Below are 22,076 nucleotides of genomic sequence, written 5' to 3'. Positions count from 1 at the left end.
GTGAGACACACGCGGGAGCAGCAATCGTAACATGTGAACACTTGATTTTGTCACCGTCTGACACTAACATGAATGTAACTGTAAATACGGACTCATAATTGTGAAGACTGACAATTTTTCAATATTGAAATGTAATTTAAGTTAAGTAGTTCCATCTTAAAATTAAACTAGCCTCAAAATGAGACGTTGCTTCCCAATTTATATGGTAAACAATCTGTGGATGTCTAGTTATAGCTATGAAGAGGTTTAGCCACTGGGAATCACTTATGAGCTAGAAGCTCAGATTGAGGGGGATATTTACTAATTGCCAATAGCAACCAATCAGATTCTAGCTCTTCTAGAAGGTGCTAGATAAATGATAATAGAATCTGATTGGTTGCTATGGGCAACATCTCCACTAATAACCTGAACTTTAGTACATATACCCCCTAGAGTCTCACGAGAGCTGCTGTGATAAATATGTACCGCACATTGCTTAGCTGGTGGGATCGGAGCTGGCACAAGATCTCCTTTGGACCTGGGCTTTCATCGCTGCTCTAGAATAGGTGATTTGCTGGGCTATCCAAAGCACTGGCAAAAGAAAATACACCCTAACTAGAAGATAGTGCACCTGAAAAAGGGCCATGGCCTCATGGGGAAGGGCCACATAGGAGATAGGGGAGGCCAGGAGATGCTGGGGATAAAAGAAGAGGAAGCTACAAGTGAGAATGATAATAAACAGGAAAATTGACAGGCCCAAACAGCGCCCCCTGCCCTGCGGTGCCCTGTGCCATGCCATGGCAAAGGTCGCAACACCCTAGTTACGGCCCTGTTGCCAGCGGCTATTCCTAATGCCCACTTTTGGGCAAAATTCCACCCCTTTCATGCTCAATGCCAAAATCGGGGCAGTTTGAAGCTATTAATTGCGCATTTTAGGGAAATTGGAGCTTTCCATCAATCTTTCCCTGTGACTAAAATGTCACGAGACTAGACCACATCTAACTATCCTTTACTTTCCCAGAGTTGTATTTCTATATTTCAAAAATAGACAGTTATTAAATTATCATCCATTTTTTAAAGGGCAATCGAGCAGGGTGGGAGTGACTCTTTGTGGTCAGTCTCTTTCTCTCGACATCTAGAGTTAGATAACAAAAAAAGATCAGCAGCACTGAGTATTTCAGGAGACGAGCATGCTGATATCGAGCAGAGCAGTGACCTGCCCCCTGGCATAATTGTGTAAGTAAGGGCAGGGATATTTGGATGGACACTACGGTTGGGACCAGCGGCCAGATCGTTCTGCCTTTGGTCATCTTTAGACAGTGAAACAAGCAGGGTCTCCCAAACAGCACCGATGTGATGTCAGGCTTTTTATGTGAAACTGATGTGATAAGATTGTGGCGACAACCCCCTCCCGAAAAAAAATGTGTTCTGACCCTAGTGAAAAACATTTTAAATAGGCCAAAAAGAGACATATGCTTCATGTAAGCCAACACCACTTCTGCCATTCTCCCGGTAAGAGAGGGGCACTATGGAAGAACCGACTAATGAGGGTCCTGCAAAGGGATTAGGGTTAGGGTCCCCTTACAACAAGACCAGCCTTGTTCACACCTGCTGAAGCACTATACCAGGCATCCACCATGCCTTCCTGCCGAGCAGCGCTTAACTGACGCTGGTTGTTAAACATGATTATCTCCACAGCGTTCGCTTGTGTGCCCAGAATGGGTGAATTTAATTGCGGCAGGAATCTTGTTGTGTGAGTCATGTGAGCTGTATGCAATGCACCTGGTATGACAGCTAAAATAATTATTTCCTGAGAGATAAGAGAGATGGCTTATAATTAGAGACAAGAGGTGAATGGCACTTTGATAAACACTGCGTGGGACGGGCGCAGCTTCTGGTACTATCACATTGCTTACAGCTGGGTGAAATTGTTTTGCAACTAGTCGGCTGGGTAATCTAGCTCATACCTGGGGCTCGCAAGGAGAAGCTGAGCTCAAGTGGCAGCACACCTGGTAACATAAGTGTAAGTAGCTGCTTGTCATATGCACAGCATAGACATACATTACCACATCGATTAACTATTTTGATATGATTTTGGATCTTATAGGACAATAAAGTGATCTAGTGCCAGTTGCATGACATGCTGTCTGCATTGTAGGCCTTTATCCCCACCGAGAGAGAGAGAGAGAGAGAGAGAGAGGTGTGGTCGGGAGAGAGAGAGAGAGAGAGAGAGAGGTGGCCGGGAGAGAGAGTTACTTGTAGGTGGTGATTATTAAAGAGGCACCGCCCATGAGAACGGCAGTATCTGGTCCAGGGGTTGGTTGGCTGCCCAGGAAAAAAAGTCTACCCAAGTGGTCCACTGTGTGACACCAGAAGGGGTGTGGCCAAGCCGCAGAGGGAGCATGTCTAATACTAGATCCCAGTCCAATCCCCATCTTTCCATTCTCTCTGATAATGCATACTGTACATTACACACTAATAAAATATCCCAACATAAATACCAGTCTGTGTTCTGTGTGTAACAGAAGACAAGTCTGATGGGCCGAGCCTTCAGCACATTCGGCTTCATAAGACAGAAGCTGCATTAGTAGCAGCAGACCGGGACAAGACACGGCACCTTTTTATCCCCATCGCTCTCCCCCTCAATTCATTTCACCAAACACACTCACAATATACTGTAGGATTCCCCTATAGCCCCCCCCCCATCCCTCATACCATACAGGCCAAGTAGTTTCACTATGGATACTGCACTAGCTCCACCCGCTCCTATCTCCATGGTGCATGCAGGACTGGGCCGTGTAATGTCTTCCCCCTACTGTGGCTTCATCCCTTCCTCTGCTCTCCAGCTCCGCAGCAGATTTGTCCAATGACTCTGTAGTCGATGGTTGATGGTTTTAAACCAACGATGAGAAACTAGAGATTGTTAGGCCATCAATGGTTCAACGGTGCGTGTGCACAGATGCGGCCACCATTAGCAATCTGTACTCCACCACTGATGTACACCATTGGTGGTCCTCCCATTGATGGCTGACACTGTCATCAGACCATTAATGGTTGCTGACCATCAATGGTCAAAGGCCATCTCTACTCTGCACCTAAAACAATGGTCGAGGTGGTACTACTCTGGTCCCCCATCTTTGCGTTCCGGGGAAAGTAGGCAGGTATGCGTATACAGCAATCCATAGACTGGCATTAGACAGTATGGCAGGGTCCCTCAATAGGCTCTTTTCAAACTGGTGCAGGAAGAATATAAATAAGAGGGGCACTGCTTCATATAACCCAACACAATCTGATCATGCCATGGTCACATCTCGTCAGTTTTGGGTATAATTATGGCAACAATTTAGATAAGGGTGATGAGAGTTCGTATATTGGCAAAACTATAAAATGCAAATTCAAATTCATGCCTACTAGCAATTTAAGTCCACCGCCATAATTAATTATGAATAAATCAATCATCCATGTATCGATTAAGTTGTGACAGAACAGAGACAATCCTGACCGCCCTTTTTTTGTGTCGCATTTGTACATTTTAACTAAAGTGGATTATGATGAATGCATTTTATCACGTAAAATCCACTCAGATGGGGCAAAAGTCATTCTATGAAGTCATTGCCACGTAAGATCACTTGCCACCTTAGAGGATGAAACAAAATCAGGTTGTTTCGTGTGTCCATTAGAGATGAGCGGTTTGGTTTTCCTGAAAACCGAACACACCCGAACTTTGGGGTTCCGAGTCTTAGCTCAGATCACTTTAGGGGTTCCCAGTAGAACTAAGCCCTGATTCACATCTGATGTAAGTTTGGAACTCGAATTTAAAACCCGTATCTCGGGTTTTGGATTGCCTGCAAACAGGTCCAAATTACATGACATTAGCTGTTTTTATCAATTTTAAAGAATTCCGAAACCGAACCAAAACACTTGAAGGTGATTTTGCTAAAACCAAAACCATAACATTTGGGGGTGGTTTGCCAAAACCAAAACACAGGGGTCGGAGCACTTCTCTAGTGTTCATAAAGACTGTGGTCAGGCTAACTCTGGAAGAGCCGATAAAAGTCTGCTTTCCACCCTTTAAATTTACTAGAATATATTGTCCGTATAAACTACAGTTCTTTGCTTTGTTTAATTACTTAGCTAATTTGTGCCCAGAGCTGTCCAATCAGGGGAAGCAAGTTTGCCATTACAATGCACCGGCTTCCTAGTTAAGTACATAGCCTGCGTACTCATACACATTTGTTCAGGAGACAAAATGGCTGCCGCCACGGTGCATAGGGGACAGGTGCACCTTAATGCATCCTACCTCAAGAAGCCCAGCTACACTCTCCTGTGTCACAGTGTAAGTATAGATAGTGACTCAGATCTATATAGAACATATAGCATTTTTTTCACGGCATCCCTGAGCCAAATGTTTCTTAGTGAGAACTGTATCAAAATGTTGTAAATGGAGTAAATTGTGCCTACCTGGCATCCTTAGGTTCAGCAATGCGGTGGTGGGCAGGGTCGTGCTTTCTGTTTGTTCACATATTTTAGGATTGGCATCATGGGCGTATCAATGCCCGAGAGGGCCCTTGTGCAGCGGGCCCACTCCCCTGAGCTGGGTATCTTGCCTTGTGCGACGGACGGCGAGCGGGTCCCTCCTCCTCCGCGGCACCATCCTCCCTGTGACATTCGGGCAGATGGCACATGTGCACAAGAGAGCACAGGCCCTGGCACAGTGCCATAGTCTTTGCTTTCACGGCGCAGCGGCCATCTTCCTGAAGACTTCACTGGGGATATGGCGCAGCTGAGGAGGAGGGACCCCGCTTGCCAGTACAAGGTAAGTATAATCTGGGTGCATGGTGGGCATTGCACCCCTGGCACACATTATATACACGCTTATGTTTGGTAGTGACCAGGTCTGGTTTTGCCTATCAGATGAATTATAAATAATTTTATTTGGACCTGGATCACCAATCTGTGGCACCCAGCTTGGGAACCACTGCCCTAACGGACTGTGACTCACCATCAGACGTGTACATAATATAACCACAAATAATTCTTAAGATACTATAACTAACTTATAATACTAAATAATAATACATAAAGAGATGGAGGCAGTAATTACAAAAATATATTTAACAAAATATTAAGGAAAAGAGAAGGGGATGCGGTCAATATCCCGACCGCGGGGATTCCGCGTTCAAAATGCTGGCGCTGGAATCCCAACACTTGTCAGAATCCCAGCACCCCGACCGCCGGAATCCTGAAGGTAAGTAGCGGGGTTAGGAGGAGGGTTAGGGGTTAGACACTAAGGGGGGAGGGTTAGGGGTTAGGCACTAGTAGGAGGGTTATGGTTAGGCACTAAGGGGGCAGGGTTAGTTTTAGGGTGCGGGAAGGGGGAGGGTTAGGTTTAGGGTGCGGGAAGGGGGAGGGTTAGGTTTAGGGTGCGGGAAGGGGGAGGGTTAGGTTTAGGGTGCGGGAAGGGGGAGGTTAGGTTTAGGCACATGGAGGGGAAGTTAGGGTCAGGCACAGAGGAGGGAGGGTTAGGGGTAGGGTAGGGAGAGGGTTAGGGGTAGGGTAGGGAGAGGGTTAGGGGTAGGGTAGGGAGAGGGTTAGGGGTAGGGTAGGGAGGGTTAGGGGTAGGGTAGGGAGAGGGTTAGGGGTAGGGTAGGGAGAGGGTTAGGGGTAGGGTAGGGAGAGGGTTAGGGGTAGGGTAGGGAGAGGGTTAGGGGTAGGGTAGGGAGAGGGTTAGAATACTGACCGACAAGTGTTGGTTTTCTAACCCTGTCGAGATGCCGTCATCGGGATTCTGAACATCGGGAACCTGAGTGCTGGCATCCCGTACCCGTCCCAAGAGAAGGGGGGAAAGGAAGAATGGTGGCAATGAAGAAAGGCTAATAAAAAAAACAACTAGAAGACAATACATAGACAACCACAGAGCTTACACCTCCCTTGCACTCCCTGGCTGCTACATAGGCCCAGGCCTGGGTATAATACAACTGCCCCCTTATGGCACCCATGGGGTTGTTTCAAAAGTTGAGAGTCATTTAAATCAGCACCCAGCATATGAGGCACATATTCATCTTCATCAACAAAGAAAGATTTATGGGGAGGAACGAGAAAGCCTTTGCATGTAACAGTAATCTGGACAGAGGGCAGCGGCCTGATACACTATATCTGCAACACGAGTGATTAGCTGGCTGGGTCAAAATGCAAACAGAGGAAGTGGCCAACCCTGCTGGTGCCATCATCATATACACACATTTATATGCAGATAGCCTTGTGTAAGGTCTGCGTGGGTTAGCCTGTAACACTTACTAGCAGAGCGCAAATGTAGTTCACAGCAAGCAACGAGCAATTACACCCTTCCCAAGGTTTTCAGCAGGACAGTTCCTATTTCACGATATTGTTTGGCGTCCCAATATGCAGTAGGTTGGGAGGTAGTTCCATAGAAGCACGCTGGTGGGGGACCACCCACTATGTCTCGCCACTGGCTGGAAGATATGCTATAAGCTTTGAATGGTCCAGGCAGAATTGGGATCTATAGGGACATAGGGCCTGATTCAGAGCCGGACGCTATTTGCGGTCGTTCGTCCAGAAAATAGGGGTGGCTATTCAAATGAACCGCTCGCTCTTTGCGGTCTGTTCACGCCTCTATGTCTGCACGAGCGAACAAAACTTGCGGTCGTTTTTTGAAGAAATACGCCCCCTGGCCGCTTGCATCCTACGTCATGTCCACTATTTATTAGATTAATCGAGTACATCGACCAGCGTATGAACTGCTCTCTATTCTTGTGGTTGGATTTTGCTACCACAATCTTGCGAGCAGTTCTGGCTATAAAATAACCCAGTGACGTGGTCAATGACGCTGCTGTATTAATTATGCACACCCTTAAAACGCCCGTTTTGACCTTTAAGCACGCCTGCGTTCGGATCTCCACTCCCCGTTTTCAAGCACCTTCCCCTGTTACCACCCACATACGCCTCATTCTGTCACTCAAAATAGCAAAATATTTAGCGAACAAACGATTTTCGGGCGCACTGACTGGTTCGCGCATGTGTATTACGATCCGTACGCATGCGCAGTTGGGCAAACATCGCTCGGAGCGAACGAACGGCCGCTTACGAGCGGCTCTGAATCAGGCCCATAGTCATTGAAGGCCTTGTTTTTGCTTCACCCTATACATTAAACACAAGCTGTAACCCCGTTATTGCCAGCAATGGCCTCACTGGGCTCTCACTGGTATTACCTACCCCATAATTTTACACAATGTTTCAATGAACTCACAAAATAATTTGCATATTTCCAGAGTTCTCAGAATGGCAATAGTATTCCGTAATATAATAATGTATATTATTTCTTCCCTCTATCCGCTATGTCCCCAGGACTGGATGAAGAAGACAGTATCTACGTGTTCAAGGACGATGAGATGATTGAGTATGATGGGGAGTTTTCAGCTGATACTTTGGTGGAATTCTTACTTGACGTAAGTCATGAGTTTCATTCAAACTATATTCCAATATGTGTGTGATTTCATGTTACTGTGTGATTGCTGATTGTGTGATTTCATGTTACTGTGTGGTTGCTGATTGTGTGATTTCAAGTTACTGTGTGATTGCTGATTGTGTGTGATTTCATGTTACTGTGTGATTGCTGATTGTGTGATTTCATGTTACTGTGTGATTGCTGATTGTGTGCTTTCATGTTACTGTGTGATTGCTGATTGTGTGCTTTCATGTTACTGTGTGATTGCTGATTGTGTGATTTCATGTTACTGTGTGATTGCTGATTGTGTGATTTCATGTTACTGTGTGATTGCTGATTGTGTGATTTCATGTTACTGTGTGATTGCTGATTGTGTGTGATTTCATGTTACTGTGTGATTGCTGATTGTGTGATTTCATGTTACTGTGTGATTGCTGATTGTGTGCTTTCATGTTACTGTGTGATTGCTGATTGTGTGTGATTTCATGTTACTGTGTAATTGCTGATCGTGTGCTTTCATGTTACTGTGTGGTTGCTGATTGTGTGATTTCATGTTACTGTGTGATTGCTGATTGTGTGATTTCATGTTACTGTGTGATTGCTGATTGTGTGATTTCATGTTACTGTGTGATTGCTGATTGTGTGTGATTTCAAGTTACTGTGTGATTGCTGATTGTGTGTGATTTCATGTTACTGTGTGATTGCTGATTGTGTGATTTCATGTTACTGTGTGATTGCTGATTGTGTGCTTTCATGTTACTGTGTGATTGCTGATTGTGTGCTTTCATGTTACTGTGTGATTGCTGATTGTGTGATTTCATGTTACTGTGTGATTGCTGATTGTGTGATTTCATGTTACTGTGTGATTGCTGATTGTGTGCTTTCATGTTACTGTGTGATTGCTGATTGTGTGATTTCATGTTACTGTGTGATTGCTGATTGTGTGATTTCATGTTACTGTGTGGTTGCTGATTGTGTGATTTCATGTTACTGTGTGATTGCTGATTGTGTGCTTTCATGTTACTGTGTGATTGCTGATTGTGTGTGATTTCATGTTACTGTGTGATTGCTGATTGTGTGCTTTCATGTTACTGTGTGATTGCTGATTGTGTGATTTCATGTTACTGTGTGATTGCTGATTGTGTGATTTCATGTTACTGTGTGATTGCTGATTGTGTGATTTCATGTTACTGTGTGATTGCTGATTGTGTGCTTTCATGTTACTGTGTGATTGCTGATTGTGTGTGATTTCATGTTACTGTGTAATTGCTGATCGTGTGCTTTCATGTTACTGTGTGGTTGCTGATTGTGTGATTTCATGTTACTGTGTGATTGCTGATTGTGTGATTTCATGTTACTGTGTGATTGCTGATTGTGTGATTTCATGTTACTGTGTGATTGCTGATTGTGTGTGATTTCATGTTACTGTGTGGTTGCTGATTGTGTGATTTCATGTTACTGTGTGATTGCTGATTGTGTGATTTCATGTTACTGTGTGATTGCTGATTGTGTGATTTCATGCTACCATGTTATTGCTGATTGTGTGATTTCATGCTACCGTGTGATTGCCGATTGTGTGAAGGGAGAGAGATAGACACAGACATTGAGTTAATAGAAGGGAATTAGGTCAACTAAAGAGGGAAAGAGACAGGTGAGAAGGAGAGAGAAAGGACATGATAGATAGATAGATAGATATATAGATAGATAGATAGATAGATAGATAGATAGATATGAGATAGATATGAGATAGATTGATATGAGATAGATAGATAGATAGATAGATAGATAGATAGATAGATAGATAGATAGATAGATAGATAGATAGATAGATAGATAGAGGGTGGACAACATGAAGTGACGGCAGTAAGAGAAATCAGGCAGACACAGTGAAAGACGAGAGACAGAAGTGATAACGAGAGATGGGAGACAGGAGGTAAAGACAGGAGAGAGACAAGCGACGAAGACAGAAACGGGAGACAAGAAGTGACTGAGGGCCTGATTCAGCAGTGAACTGCTGAACGCAGATTCCTGATAATCGGGAATCTGCATGTGCGCAGGACCCATTCTGCGAGCATAATAGGTCCTACTAAGACGCACGCAAGCCCTTGAATGCCTCTGCCTGATTGACAGGCAGAGGCATTTAAGGGACGGGGTCGGCTGGCGTTCCCAGAAATGGGACGTGTACGACCCTTTTTTCGTGAGTGTCCAGCCCAGGGTCTGCGTCAATTTACCGCAGTCTGCTGGGCTCGTAAGCCAGCCAGCCTAAGCTGAGGCCTACTCAGCTGGCCGGGCACCCGGCGCCGTCCACCATCGCAGCCATCGACCACCGATGGTCGCGATGGTGATCTCAGCCTGCGACCTCCGTTGCAGAGCTGGGATCGCATATGCAGCAGGAGGTGTCACACACCTCCTGCTGCATTTGCATTATTGCAAGGATCGCAATTGCAAATCTGTCTGCATGCATACATCTTATATCTATAGCCTGCGTGCAGCTTTGCATTTGCGATCCTTGCTGAATCAGGCCCTGAGACTGCAACTAAAGGCCCCCATACATCAGAGATGGATTGCAGCAATCGTGCAATTTGCAATCGATTGTGTATAAAAATCTTTCCCTTTTTCAATCGATTGTGGCTATTCTGCAATCTGAAATCGATTGAAAAAGGGAAAGATTTTTATATACAATCGATTGCAAATTGCACGATTGCTGCAATCCATCTCTGATGTATGGGGGCCTTAAGACAATAAGTGAGGAAAGGAACAGGTGGTGAGGAGACAGACAGCAGAGAGATGTGTTTAAGGTCAATAAGGAAGACAGGAACTAGGGGCCTGATTCAGAGCTGGGTGCAATCCCGATGTTTGCGGAGATTAGCGATTTATTTTGTACAGCGAATGCGCAACGTGTGATTACTGACGGTGGTCGCAGTAAGGAATTGTGCACAGACTGATTGACAGCTAGCGTTTGCGGAAGGTAAAAGGGGGGGTGGCAAGTGAAACGCAGGCGTAACGGGACAGTTTCGGGGGTTGCCTTTGCCTGAGACTACGTCTTCATACGCAGTCAAAATAGCTCTGACGGCTTACTACCGACGGATATTCCCACCGTCCATAGGGTTGCTCAGATGTTCGATGTCTGAGTACGCAAGCAGCGGATTTGAGACGCAGCCAGTGGACACCTCTATAAAAATCCTGCCGTCTACGCCATTTTCCCAGCATTAGCAGAAGATCTAGAGCAGCAGCCAGGCAGTGATGAGACAGATGTTATGAGTGGGACTCGAGCAAAGGTTATAGAGAGAATAAACATTATACTAGAGGCGAGGCGAGTACTCGTTTCAGTGATGAAAGAGCCTTTGCCTGTAGGTAGATGCCACATTTCATGCTAAATCGACAACACTTTGGCAGCTCCAATACCTCTCTTTGATAATTAAGATATCTCCTGCGGCTCGTTATCGGCTGAATTATTTAAAGAGGACACACTCTGTTTGGCATAGAAAGTAAATCCTTGCAGTGTTTACTGAATTAAGTCCCAACTGACCCCAATTACACCTCCCGCCTATAACTACATCTGAAAGATTGCAAAGTGCAATCAGCAAAGCAACCTAAATCCCTTGTCCAGGGGAAGAGATAGGTTTACGAAAACACAGTTTGACCCAGAGAGATTATTAATGCTCAATTTGGCAATTAAATCTCTTTGTAAGGCCATGCAGTAGTCCTAATTTATGAATCTCGCTGAACACTACTGCATTCAGAAAGCAGCATGCACCCAGAGCGTAGGAGAATTGGGATCTATTTTATTCCCGCATTATGTTATACCGACGTCCGCAAAAACAACAGATAAATAATTGTCTGATTACAAATTTAAATACGTAAAAATAAATTATAAAACATTGAAATTGAGTTACATATTATATTGTGTTAAATCAGAAACAAAAAGTTGACTTATGGCTATAGGTACACATATAAGTGGATATAATGCCCAATAGCTATACGTTGTTAGGCAAATCCAAGGCATTTCAGATGCAACAAATACATAAAATACAATATTTATCATCACTCGAATGTATCTGCTCCTTAGAAGATTTAGAATAATTAATCACTAGGATTTAAAGGCCTGATTCTGGGTTGAACACTATGCTAATGTTCATGCAATTGAGGAATTGCGCAAAGCGCCATGAAAAGCCCCACAGCGCACATGCAAACTAAAGATTGAGATCTCAAGATCCCGAGCAGACCACTGCAATCCTTGGGCGTTCCTTGGTGAAATCGAGGAGTTTCACAAAAGTAGGCCGGCCCGTGGGCGTGTTCTGGGAGCCCCAGGGGTGTGTCTGCTCTCGCGGCTGCGTTCCCCATCACAGAACCACAGTCTCAGAGGCCACTTTCAGAGAAACAGTTCACCCGGAATCTGCGCAGCCCAGGACTTACGCAAGGAGTCGATGTGTGTCCGAGGTTGCATCGATGGTGGTGTGTTCTCAATCCCTGGAGGATCAGCACACAGCGCAGATAGGGGAAGCGGTTGTAGCAACATTTGCTCAGACCGTCGCGCACAGTTTCAGGCGGGGAGCCTGTTAGCAGGCATTAGCAAATACATTGTAAGTGCTAACGCAGTTGAGAAAGCAATAGTGTACATCTCTGAATCAGCCCCTAAATCTTGGCTTTGCAACTACACCAACGGGGCGTATTTTGAGGATATTTGCTTAATAAGGGGGAGATGTATCATAGCTTCTAAAGTGGACAGGTGGAGGTGTTAACCCCTAGCAACGAATCAGATGCTAACTATCATCTATCTTGCACATTCTATAAAATGATAGCTAGCATCTGATTAGTTATTATGACAACACCTCCACTAGTACTCTTTGGATGGATTGATAAATCTCCCCCTAGGACTCCCGCCAACATCAGAACCATGGATTGTCTAAGCTCCCCCCTTGTACCCATCTGGACTAGTCACCGGTGGTGAGGACTGTGAGGATCTACGATGTGAAGGCCACAGGTGTACAGCTCTTAATCTTGCTCTATTAGACACTAAAAAGATCTAGAATGGCCCAAAATATAAAAATAAACCATGTTATAGTAAAAAAAGGAAAGATCTAGAAAAAGTAGGCTTCAGAAGTGTGTGACCTTCATGACCCTTTGCCCTTATTCTCTCACTATCAGTAAACTGTATATCAATGAGATAAGAAATTTGTGGAGCAGAAACAGAGGATGACGGATAGTTACAACTAGAGGCAAGGATCTCCCCTAGGTTAATGGGGTAAAAACATAGCTACTAATAGTACGATGGTCAATTCTCCATCCCCCAACATGTGGACCTCAGTGACTCACCGTGGCTCTACTAAAGCAGATGTTGTACTTCCAGGTTCTTGAGGACCCCGTGGAGTTCATAGATGGAAGCCATGAACTTGCTGCCTTTGAGAACATTGAGGATGAACCTAAGCTCATTGGATACTTCAAGAACGAGGAGTCAGAACGTAAGTGCAATTTATGGCGGAGCTCTTGAGACTGAAAGGATGGGATTAATGGAATTGGCGTTATGATTTCCATGACTAGTGTTACTGAGCCCGTAATTGTAGTTTTTAATGACATAACCGTTAGTTTTGAAAAACTGGTACAAAAATTGGGCACGGTAAATTTGACATAAAACTAATAGTTTCATGAAATGCATTACCACTTCCCCATAGGGTCTGCCGTGTCAGCTCAATTTATCATGCAGTGGAACGCTTCGCTTTCCATCTCTCGGAAACGCCATCTTGAGATGGCGTATCTGTACCCGGGAATGGGGGATTCATGAAGCCAGATCCTCTCCGGGTCAAATGCCTACGCACATCTGCTGGCCATGTATGCGCATTTTAGAGGAGCCCTTCATCAGCTTCATCCAGGCTGCCGCCGAGGGAGAGAGAACCTCTGCATAGCAGCCCCGGAGTGACAAATACTGCGCCTCCGGCATTATGTATTGCGGCGTTATACAGTGATACCTAAAAGCTCCCCACTACACCCCCTCATTCCCAAGAGCTGTAGATGGGCAATGCCGATTGTGTGGAATTCCACGAAGGAGACATCAAAGCAAAGTATCATAAACAACAATTATAATGGAGTGACAATGGAGAATACAAACATAATAAAGATTAGATGAGAAATAAATTGGCTCAGTCGCCTCTATAAATGCAAAATTTCAGACTAAAAATGAAATAAAAAAAAAAATTAAATATCCCACAGTACAATCATTTCACAGTGCTATGACACATATATACATATACATACATACAGAGGGAAAATATCACAAATAGAATATAGCCTTAAATTATACTGTAGCTCAAAATGAAGGGACATTGTCGCACCCGCGAAAAGTGTAGTTTGAGCGCTCAAACGGGTCACTTTTCAGTAATTTCTGCTCGCCAGCTCGCGGGCAGCAAGTAGAAATGTCAGCGCTGGTGGCTGTGCGCACCCGAATGGAGCAACAATTGAATCGTTCCGATGGGCGCCACCTAGTGGCCGCCATTGCGAAACACAGAGGTTAGGAGCAGCGTTAGCCTTTTATATAGAACCATAGAATTTGACAGCAGATAAGAACCACTTGGCCCATCTAGTCTGCCCTCTTTTACCTTTTGGTAACCTCAACCCTAAGTGATCCTCAGTTCTTTGTAAGGATATCCTTATGTCTATCCCAAGCATGTTTAAATTGCTCTACTGTGTTAGCCTCTACCACCTCTGATGGGAGGCTATTCCACTGATCTACTACCCTTTCTGTGATGTCATTTTTCCTCAAATTTCCTTTGAATCTACCACCCTCCAGTGTCAGTGCATGTCCTCGTGTTCTAGTACTTCTCTTCTTTTGGAGAATGTCTCCCTCCTGCACCTTGTTAAAACCCTTTATATATTTTAAAGTTTCTATCATGTCCCCCCTTTCCCTTCCCTGCTCCAGACTATACATATTGAGACCTCTCAGTCTTTCCTGGTACGTTTTGTGTAGACCTTGCACCGTTTTAGTTGCCCTTCTTTGTACAGTCTCTAATGTATTAATTTCCTTCTGGAGATGTGGTCTCCAGAACTGAATATATATATATAGACTCACACTGTACAGCTGCTATCAGCACCATTCTGTCTCTGATAACACAAATGTTCGGTGTTACAGGGTTAAAAGCTGGGGCGTGTATATTGCTGACTGTAGTATTTCAATCCAGTCTGTTAGAGGAATTTTATATCCATGAAGCCTTGTGAACAGGGGACGAATCCTGATTATACTGTGATACTCAGCGGATCTGAAGCACAATGGGGCTCGAGAGCGTGGGCCTGGGAAATGGAGTGAGTGGAGGACATTCTGTTAAACAGGCATCAAACACAGTCTATACTCTATAGGCACCACTAAGAATTTACTCAAGTTACTATGAAGGCACTTTCCCATGAATTAAAGACAGAGGTTGCATGCAAGTTCAGATGCTGTTGTGTCTAGCTGCCTCTGCAGATGGCTGCATATGTGTCTTTAGGAAGTTACGAGGGATTCTGAGTCCTGTGCCATCTCAGTGACCAGTGAACGGGAATTAAAGGGTGATGGCTAACGTCAGCTGGACACCTGTTGAGGGAGTGAAGTAGTGCGTGCAGTCAGAGTCACTTACCTACTGCGCATATGCACAGTCTACACTAATGGCAGTGGCGTCCCCTGGTCGGTGTAAGCGCCATTGATAGAGATGAGGGCCGCTCTTGCTAATGGAAGACCGCAGGCGGTACAATCGTATAGATGCGTAAGACGTAGAATCACTCAAAAGTCGCATTAGCATTCCGTGCGGTCAGGAGATGCCCAACGGATGCATTAGTGGCCAGGATGAGGGAGGTAGGTCCACTCTCCCAGGAAATTCGGTAGTTTTGCGGGTGAGTATGGAAGTATGGACTTTTGCTGGCTTAAACAAAGTGGGGGATGGGTGGACGGAGACAAAGGTCCTGTAACTAGACACTGGGCCTGATTCAGACCCGGACGCTAAGAATCCTTCGCTCGTAGCTACCGATGGTTCGCATTGTGCGCATGCGTATTCATCGCAGTGCGCATACGCGAACTAGCCCGATCGATCAGGGAAATGTTCGCTCGCCCCGCAAAGACTGCCCAGCTGAATGAGTGACAGGTCAAGCCGTTTATGGGTGGTAACGGGGAAGGCCACTAGAAACGGGGGAGTGTAGATGTGAACGCAGGCGTGCCTGACCGAAACAGCGCCGTTTCAGAGGTGGCGTGCATAATTAACTGGCAGCGTAATAGAACACGTCACCTGGCTGGTTTTTACACTGAAGTGCTCGCAGTGCTTGCGGTAGGGTATAGTCAACCTCAAGCGCTGCGAATGCTCTCGATGGTACCCGATGTACCGATGGTTGCATGCACTTCCTGGAGATGACGTGCGCAAGTGGGCGTCTTAAGACAGGCTGGTGGGCGTCTGCATACACAAAGTGAACGCACACCAAGACATGGTTGGCGTGCTTATGCCTTGCCGTGCGATCGCCTGCCTTGCTGGGTGTGTTCCGAATTTGCATACGCTGGGAGCGAGCGTACGCATCTAGCGACCGGGTCTGAATCAGGCCCACTATTCACAGCTTATCTTATGCAGTTTATAAAAGAAAAGCAAATGTCTTGATTCCTTTAGCTTGTTATAACATGATTTGTTTAGATCGTAAGCTAGCATCCTAACACAATGCTGGCATGGGACCCGGCTATCCACTACTGGGGGCATCCGTAAGCAGCTGGCGGGTGGCGAATACTCCAGCTGTTCTCATAAAGGGTTAAATGCCCACTGGTAAGGCAGATATAAAGAGGGGTATTAGGAGATTTAGCGAGTCAGCAGAGAGCCTCAGGCACCTCCCCGGCCAGCCTGTTGCTAGGACCGTTCTCTCGTCTGAGATTAACAAAACAGAAAACTCATTAGATTGAGTCTTTCGTTAATCGACAACTGTATAAACGGAAAATCATCTCTTAAAAGCCAGAAAATCAAGGACGAATCAATGCAATATTGTACTTATGCAAATCAATAGTTCTTAGTTTATCTAATGAAGGAGAGAATGGTCAGGCTTTATCTACCGACTTGTTTGTGTTCATCAACATCAGACGATGAAGGCATTACTTAGTGTGTGCTAAGGGATTTATCACAAGGTACTACAAATACAGCATTCTGCGGTGACTATTGTAATAATGTCAGCCATAATGATCTACTGAACTCTATCTTGATAAGTGTTCAAGCCCCAAACAGGATAGGGAGCCCTAATGCTGTCCATACACCTGCCGCAGGGTGTAAGGCCAAAAGCGGGTCATGCAGACGGCTCATAATCTGTCCAGCCAAAGACTGGTGGCCAACATGGTGGCTCAGTGTTTAGCATTGCTGCCTAACGGAGTTGTTTACCCTTGATGGATCGGCTGCAACTCATCATCCATTGATGACGGAGAACCGTTGGTTTTTAGTTAACATCGGGCAGTCACAATCGATGGTTTGAAATCATCTACAGATGATGGCCATCCCTAGACAGCAGTGTTTGGCTCCCTTGCCAGCCAGTCATGTGATTTTGTCTAAATTGCCCATAGATCTTGGTCATTCAAAGATTAGTGGAGACGACATGATGTTGAAAAGAAAAACTGGAGCCTGTGGTTTGGGATTTGGGGGATACATATGGCAGCAGCGTAGTAGATTTCAGTGGGCTTCTCACTTATTCCCCCATGCTAGTACCCCAGTGTGAGTTTGGTTGAGTTAATCTACCTATCTGCTCCCCGGCACTCACACTTTTGGATCCCTGTTTGCTCTGACCTTCCACACCCCTCTCCCTTGAACAGTGATGAAATGGCCCCATCTTGAACAGTGATGAAGCCTCTTTTGGGGTTTCCTCCCCATAGCCATAAGGAAGAGGCACTTAGCTAATTGCACAGTAGCTGTCACCCTTCGCCCCTCTTCACCCGGGGAGAGTCGGAGTAAAATAAAAGGTCCTGCCCTCTGACTTGGCTCTTGACTCTTTGGGAAAGCACATAAACGGCCTCTCTCTGCACTGCCGCACATTTCCTCATCTCTGGCACTACGGGGCCTCGCTGTTCACCCCAGCTTCCACATCATTCGGGATCATTCTCATGTCTTTCTCAGAGACCTCAGGTCTCTTGGTGCTCAGAATCTAATTACATGCACCTACCACAGCTTCAAATCTCCAAGCTCAAACTATCTTACTTCCCTACAACATAATGTGTCAACTATCTCAAGTTCTCCTCACAACTTTCAGCAAGGACTCCAACCTCTCTAAATAACACTGTTCTCCGCAGCCTCCCTCTCCGAACTCAGACTCACTCTTGATCACTTGTCCTGGCTGGAGTCTTAGGGGGCAGAGACATGTATTTCGGAGGTAGGTTCTCTGATTTGAAGGTTACAAATGGAAGCCTTCTTTGATTTTTTCTTCCTGGGCCTCGGAGTCCTGTGCCTCCATGCCTCTCTGCCAGGCCCATTAGGCCAAACCCTCATTTATTTGCAACCTCAGGGCACTACTGTCTCTTCTGCATCCAAGAGGATGTTACGTATCTACCCCAGAAGCTATAAATGTATTTTTTTTCCCTTCTGCTCCACAGGAGGTTTCTGTCCTCCCTGAGCTCACCTTAGGACATCTGCTTTACAGTTTGACAAGTGTACCGCCCCATGTGCCATCAATACATAGTGGCTATACCAATTGAAGCCATCTTTATTTAGCACAAAAATTTCCAGGTGACCCCTACTAAAGTCGGGCAAGTAGCCCTATAGTGATAATGGTGGCGATTCCATGGACACAAGACTATCCTCAACCATGTCTATTATAATGTCCGAAGAGTAGCTGCAACGTAAACTGCGTTTTCAGTCTAAAATGTTCACATTTTTCATATAACGATTCCCACTTGGCCTTGGGTTCCATAATGGGTGTCTGGCAGGGGAACAGCAAGTCTTTTGTTCCTCGAAAGCCTGCATCAATTTGGAAAGCTGTGTTTTGGGAGATAATCTATTTATCTGGCCTTTATACTATCATTAGAGTGCCAGCTTGCTGGGACTGGTTCAGTAGCGCAGTGAATCTGTGCCAGCAGCACACATGGCCTGTGCAACTTTCCAACCAAACTTGGGAACAAGAATGGAGACAATGGGTGTTGCTGGAACTGCATCAAAGGACCATGGGAAAAGGTTTATTGGCTTGATCTTATAATTTCCAAAACAAGTAGTGCCCCGAGATCCTTTATAAGGGGTTAATGGAATTTCAGCATTACATTTCTCTCCTACAACCAGCCCGCATTTGAAAAAACTGTTTATTTTCTAACAACGTGCAGCTGAAACTTCAGCTTCGCAGCACATTAATCCTTCTGCATTTGCATAACTTCACCATCCCCTACCCACACGTTCATGACAAGCGTGCCGAGTGAGCGCGCTCCCTGAGTAATGAGTAAGCTACAGCGTGACTAGCACCTGCTCAGACAACAAGACAGGGAGATGGGTAATACCGTGTAATGCAATATACCGTGTTATGAGCAATTTTTTATTTTTTTCACCATTTGTCACCACTCAGCTGGCACTTTAGCTAGAGGACCCGCATGTCAGCCTCTACGTGCATCTCCGCATAAACATTTTACAGCCTAACAAAATTGCATCTCATCCTGTGCTCCAAACTGGAGGTATAAGGAGAAAGGTACACAATACAGGTAGAGTATTAAATGGTCCGTCCTATAGCGCTCAGTGGACAGGAATAAATTTAAGAAAAGAATCAGGCAACTTTATTGGCAAATCTTTGCTCCACACATATTTGGTAAAATGCTGCGGGAGGCATCTTGAGTTAATAGATGCCACGGTCGCCACCTGCACACCATCGGATGACTCTGTGTGATCGGTCATCTGAGTAACTATCAGGTTACCACTTATTTTCACCCCCCCTCCCCATCACCAAATAGCCGCAGCGTGTCCCACAACGCAGGACCCGTTCTGCACATGCCGGTGCTAAACAGAAACCACACACTGTCTTGAGGAGTTGTTGCTACCAGTCACATCCCATTGATTCGGGCAGCATGTAAATATGTGCGCCTTCTGCCCAGATCAGTGAGGCGCTGATGAGTAACAGCGCCACTGAGCACAGCAGGTCATGTGACAGGCAGCGCCCAATACCAGAGTGCAGCATTTGCAGAGTGGTCACGCTCTGATATCAAAAAGCACTGATTTTACTGAGGTATGAGGCAAAAATGGCCTCATGCCTTTGGGGAAGTGACTAGTCCACAGTGAAGTCATATGGTGGATTCTCATGAATATTGGTTCAGCCTACAAAATGGCCGACTCCGCAGTGTTTAGGAGAAAACTGCTTCATATTGATCTGTGTAGGCATCTCACAAAGTTACCCAGATTGGCCCGATTGATAGCGAAAATGGGTGGGTGCTCCAGCCAGCCAATAAGGGTGGAGCAAGGTTGTTCTGGCTACTTTGTACAGGTAGGGCCGCCGAGACTTTGGGCGGGCCTGTGTGCAGTGGGGGCGTGGCCACGCCTCTTTGTTGTATACATTATTATAGTGTGCGCCTGTGGGAGCATCAGGGGCCTTGATCGCAGCTTTGAAGGAGGGCAATGCTATGCTTCCCCTGCGCTCATCGGCCTCTACACAGACCTGGGCTAGACTCATTTGTACCTAAGCCCCAACCAAAGCATACACCCCTCTCCGTGCCTGTGTGTACAGGAGCTGTTGAAATCTAGAATACTTTAGGACCATTTTTGTTTTGTGCATTCTGTTTTTATTAAAGGTTCCATATGAACAGATATACGAAAATAGCATAATACAAACACATCTACATCAGGACAGAAAATGAAGTGGACATATTCAAATATTGGAATCCAATACAATTATATTCAAATAAAAAAAAAGAAAAGATAGGGATCATGGGATAAAGGGGGGGGGGAAGAAAGGGTAAACTAATGTTAGAAGAGTACAAAAAAATCAAATTATCTGGGAGGAGGGATGGAAGACATATAAGTTTTAAATTCCATGGTAGATTTATATTCCAGCCACAGGAACCAAATATTGGTAAAAATGGATGGCCTATCTGTAGAGGAGCTTAAAAAGTCTTCCATCGGCATGAAGTAATCGATCCTTTGGAACCAGTCTTTACGAGTAGGAGGAATGCGCTTTAGGACCTTTTTAAGGAGACAATGGAAATTAGTGCCCTTTGAAATGTATAAAACTGACTCCCAAAAGTTAGGTGTTAGTAGTAATTTGTTTTACCATCATCATCTGTCATGCTGCTGGATTTTTTTCTAGTCCTTTTTTTGCATAGGTCATTTTTGAGACAAGAACCCTGAAGGCTGCAAACAATCTGTCAAAGTGTCCGTCAGCATTTTCAGGGTCTACAATGGAAGGTATAATGCCAGCCTACCGGCTACTGCCCCCGGTATATTGGAGGAGTCTGCTATAATGCAGTGTGCATCTTACCAGTATAGCATTGAGAAAGATGATGGTTCACAGTGGGCTAGGAGAAAGACGAAGAACTCAACTCTTACACAGCGCCAGCTCTCCCCGAGCTTTTGTCCGGGAGCAGCTGGTTATCAGATACGGGCCGATTGTATTTCACACTGCCCCAGGCACACCGAGCCAGTCTTCACAACCTGCTCTTGTCTGGGCCTCCAGCCTATAAAATTATTTGTTTTAATGTTCTAACATGTGTAATGTAATGATAAGATAGAGAGAGAGAGAATCTGACTCAGGCCATACTGCTCTTAATAATGCAATAGCCTAATGTAATGCTGCTACATTTATAAAGCGAACAGAAATAGATGACTGGTCCCTTTGAGACTGAGCGGCCCCGGAATTTTCTTATTGTACAGATGGATGAGGAACGGGGAATGCTCTGGGCTTAAGCTTAGAAATTCACCTCCTTGAAATGGTCACACTCCTGTCGTATAATTCATGGAATCCATTATTATTATTACCCAGTTTGGCAGCTGTGGACAGTGGTCCAGTTACTCACCCAGCCCTTTCATTACACTGTCAAAACGTCATATATATTATTCCAAACCAGTCCTTATAATCTGTCCACTAGGGGCCTGATTCAACTGAGCTGCTCGCAGAAGAGGACGTAGCAGCGTATATTGGCGGTTGCTCGTCTGCGAGTTTATGAAAATGCCGCTATAAACTCCTTCCACATTGTATTTATATGGTGTATATTTCATTATGACCCATTATTATTATTACATTTTATTAATAGGGCGCCACAGTTGGTCCGCAGCACCGTACACACGTCAACAGTAGGACCGCGCAGGGTACATAGAACATTACATTACAATACAATAACCAGAACATAAACAGAGCACAAGTAACAATTAGCAACACAGTACACAATACAGGTGGGAAGGTGAAGGCTGTCATTGAAGTGCTAGAGAAGAGGGCTGTGGAGGTGGACCCTGCTCCAAGGAGCTTACAATCTAGGGGAGCGGGGTGACAGACAGATGACATGAGGCATGAATATGTGGATGGGAACCTGAGGGCAGGAACTAGGCAAGGTAGAGATGGCTGAGGCAGGAGGGTGTGGTGAGCGACCTGGTGACACGATTATGTGGTGGAAGGGTACGCTTTGATAAATAGGTGGGTTTTCAGTGCACGTTTGAAACTCTACAAGATTGGGGAGAGCCTGATTGAGCAAGTGAGCTCA

The 22,076-nt window shown here is 45.3% G+C and overlaps 1 protein-coding gene across 1 annotated transcript in view; it reads left to right on the top strand.

Annotated features, from left to right (window-relative positions):
• The window catches only part of CASQ1 (calsequestrin 1), a 91,688-nt gene that overhangs the window by 48,751 nt on the left and 20,861 nt on the right, over positions 1-22,076 (top strand). The window contains exons 3-4 of the mRNA XM_088467596.1: positions 7,345-7,445; positions 12,795-12,906. Coding sequence (XP_088323722.1) covers positions 7,345-7,445; positions 12,795-12,906 — 213 coding nt within the window. The remainder of the gene's footprint in view (positions 1-7,344; positions 7,446-12,794; positions 12,907-22,076) is intronic.

This window comes from Taudactylus pleione, unplaced genomic scaffold, assembly GCF_031769625.1.
Source record: "Taudactylus pleione unplaced genomic scaffold, aTauple2 ptg000073l, whole genome shotgun sequence".
Lineage (NCBI taxonomy): Eukaryota > Metazoa > Chordata > Amphibia > Anura > Myobatrachidae > Taudactylus > Taudactylus pleione.
This window is presented reverse-complemented; position numbering and strand designations above follow the sequence as displayed.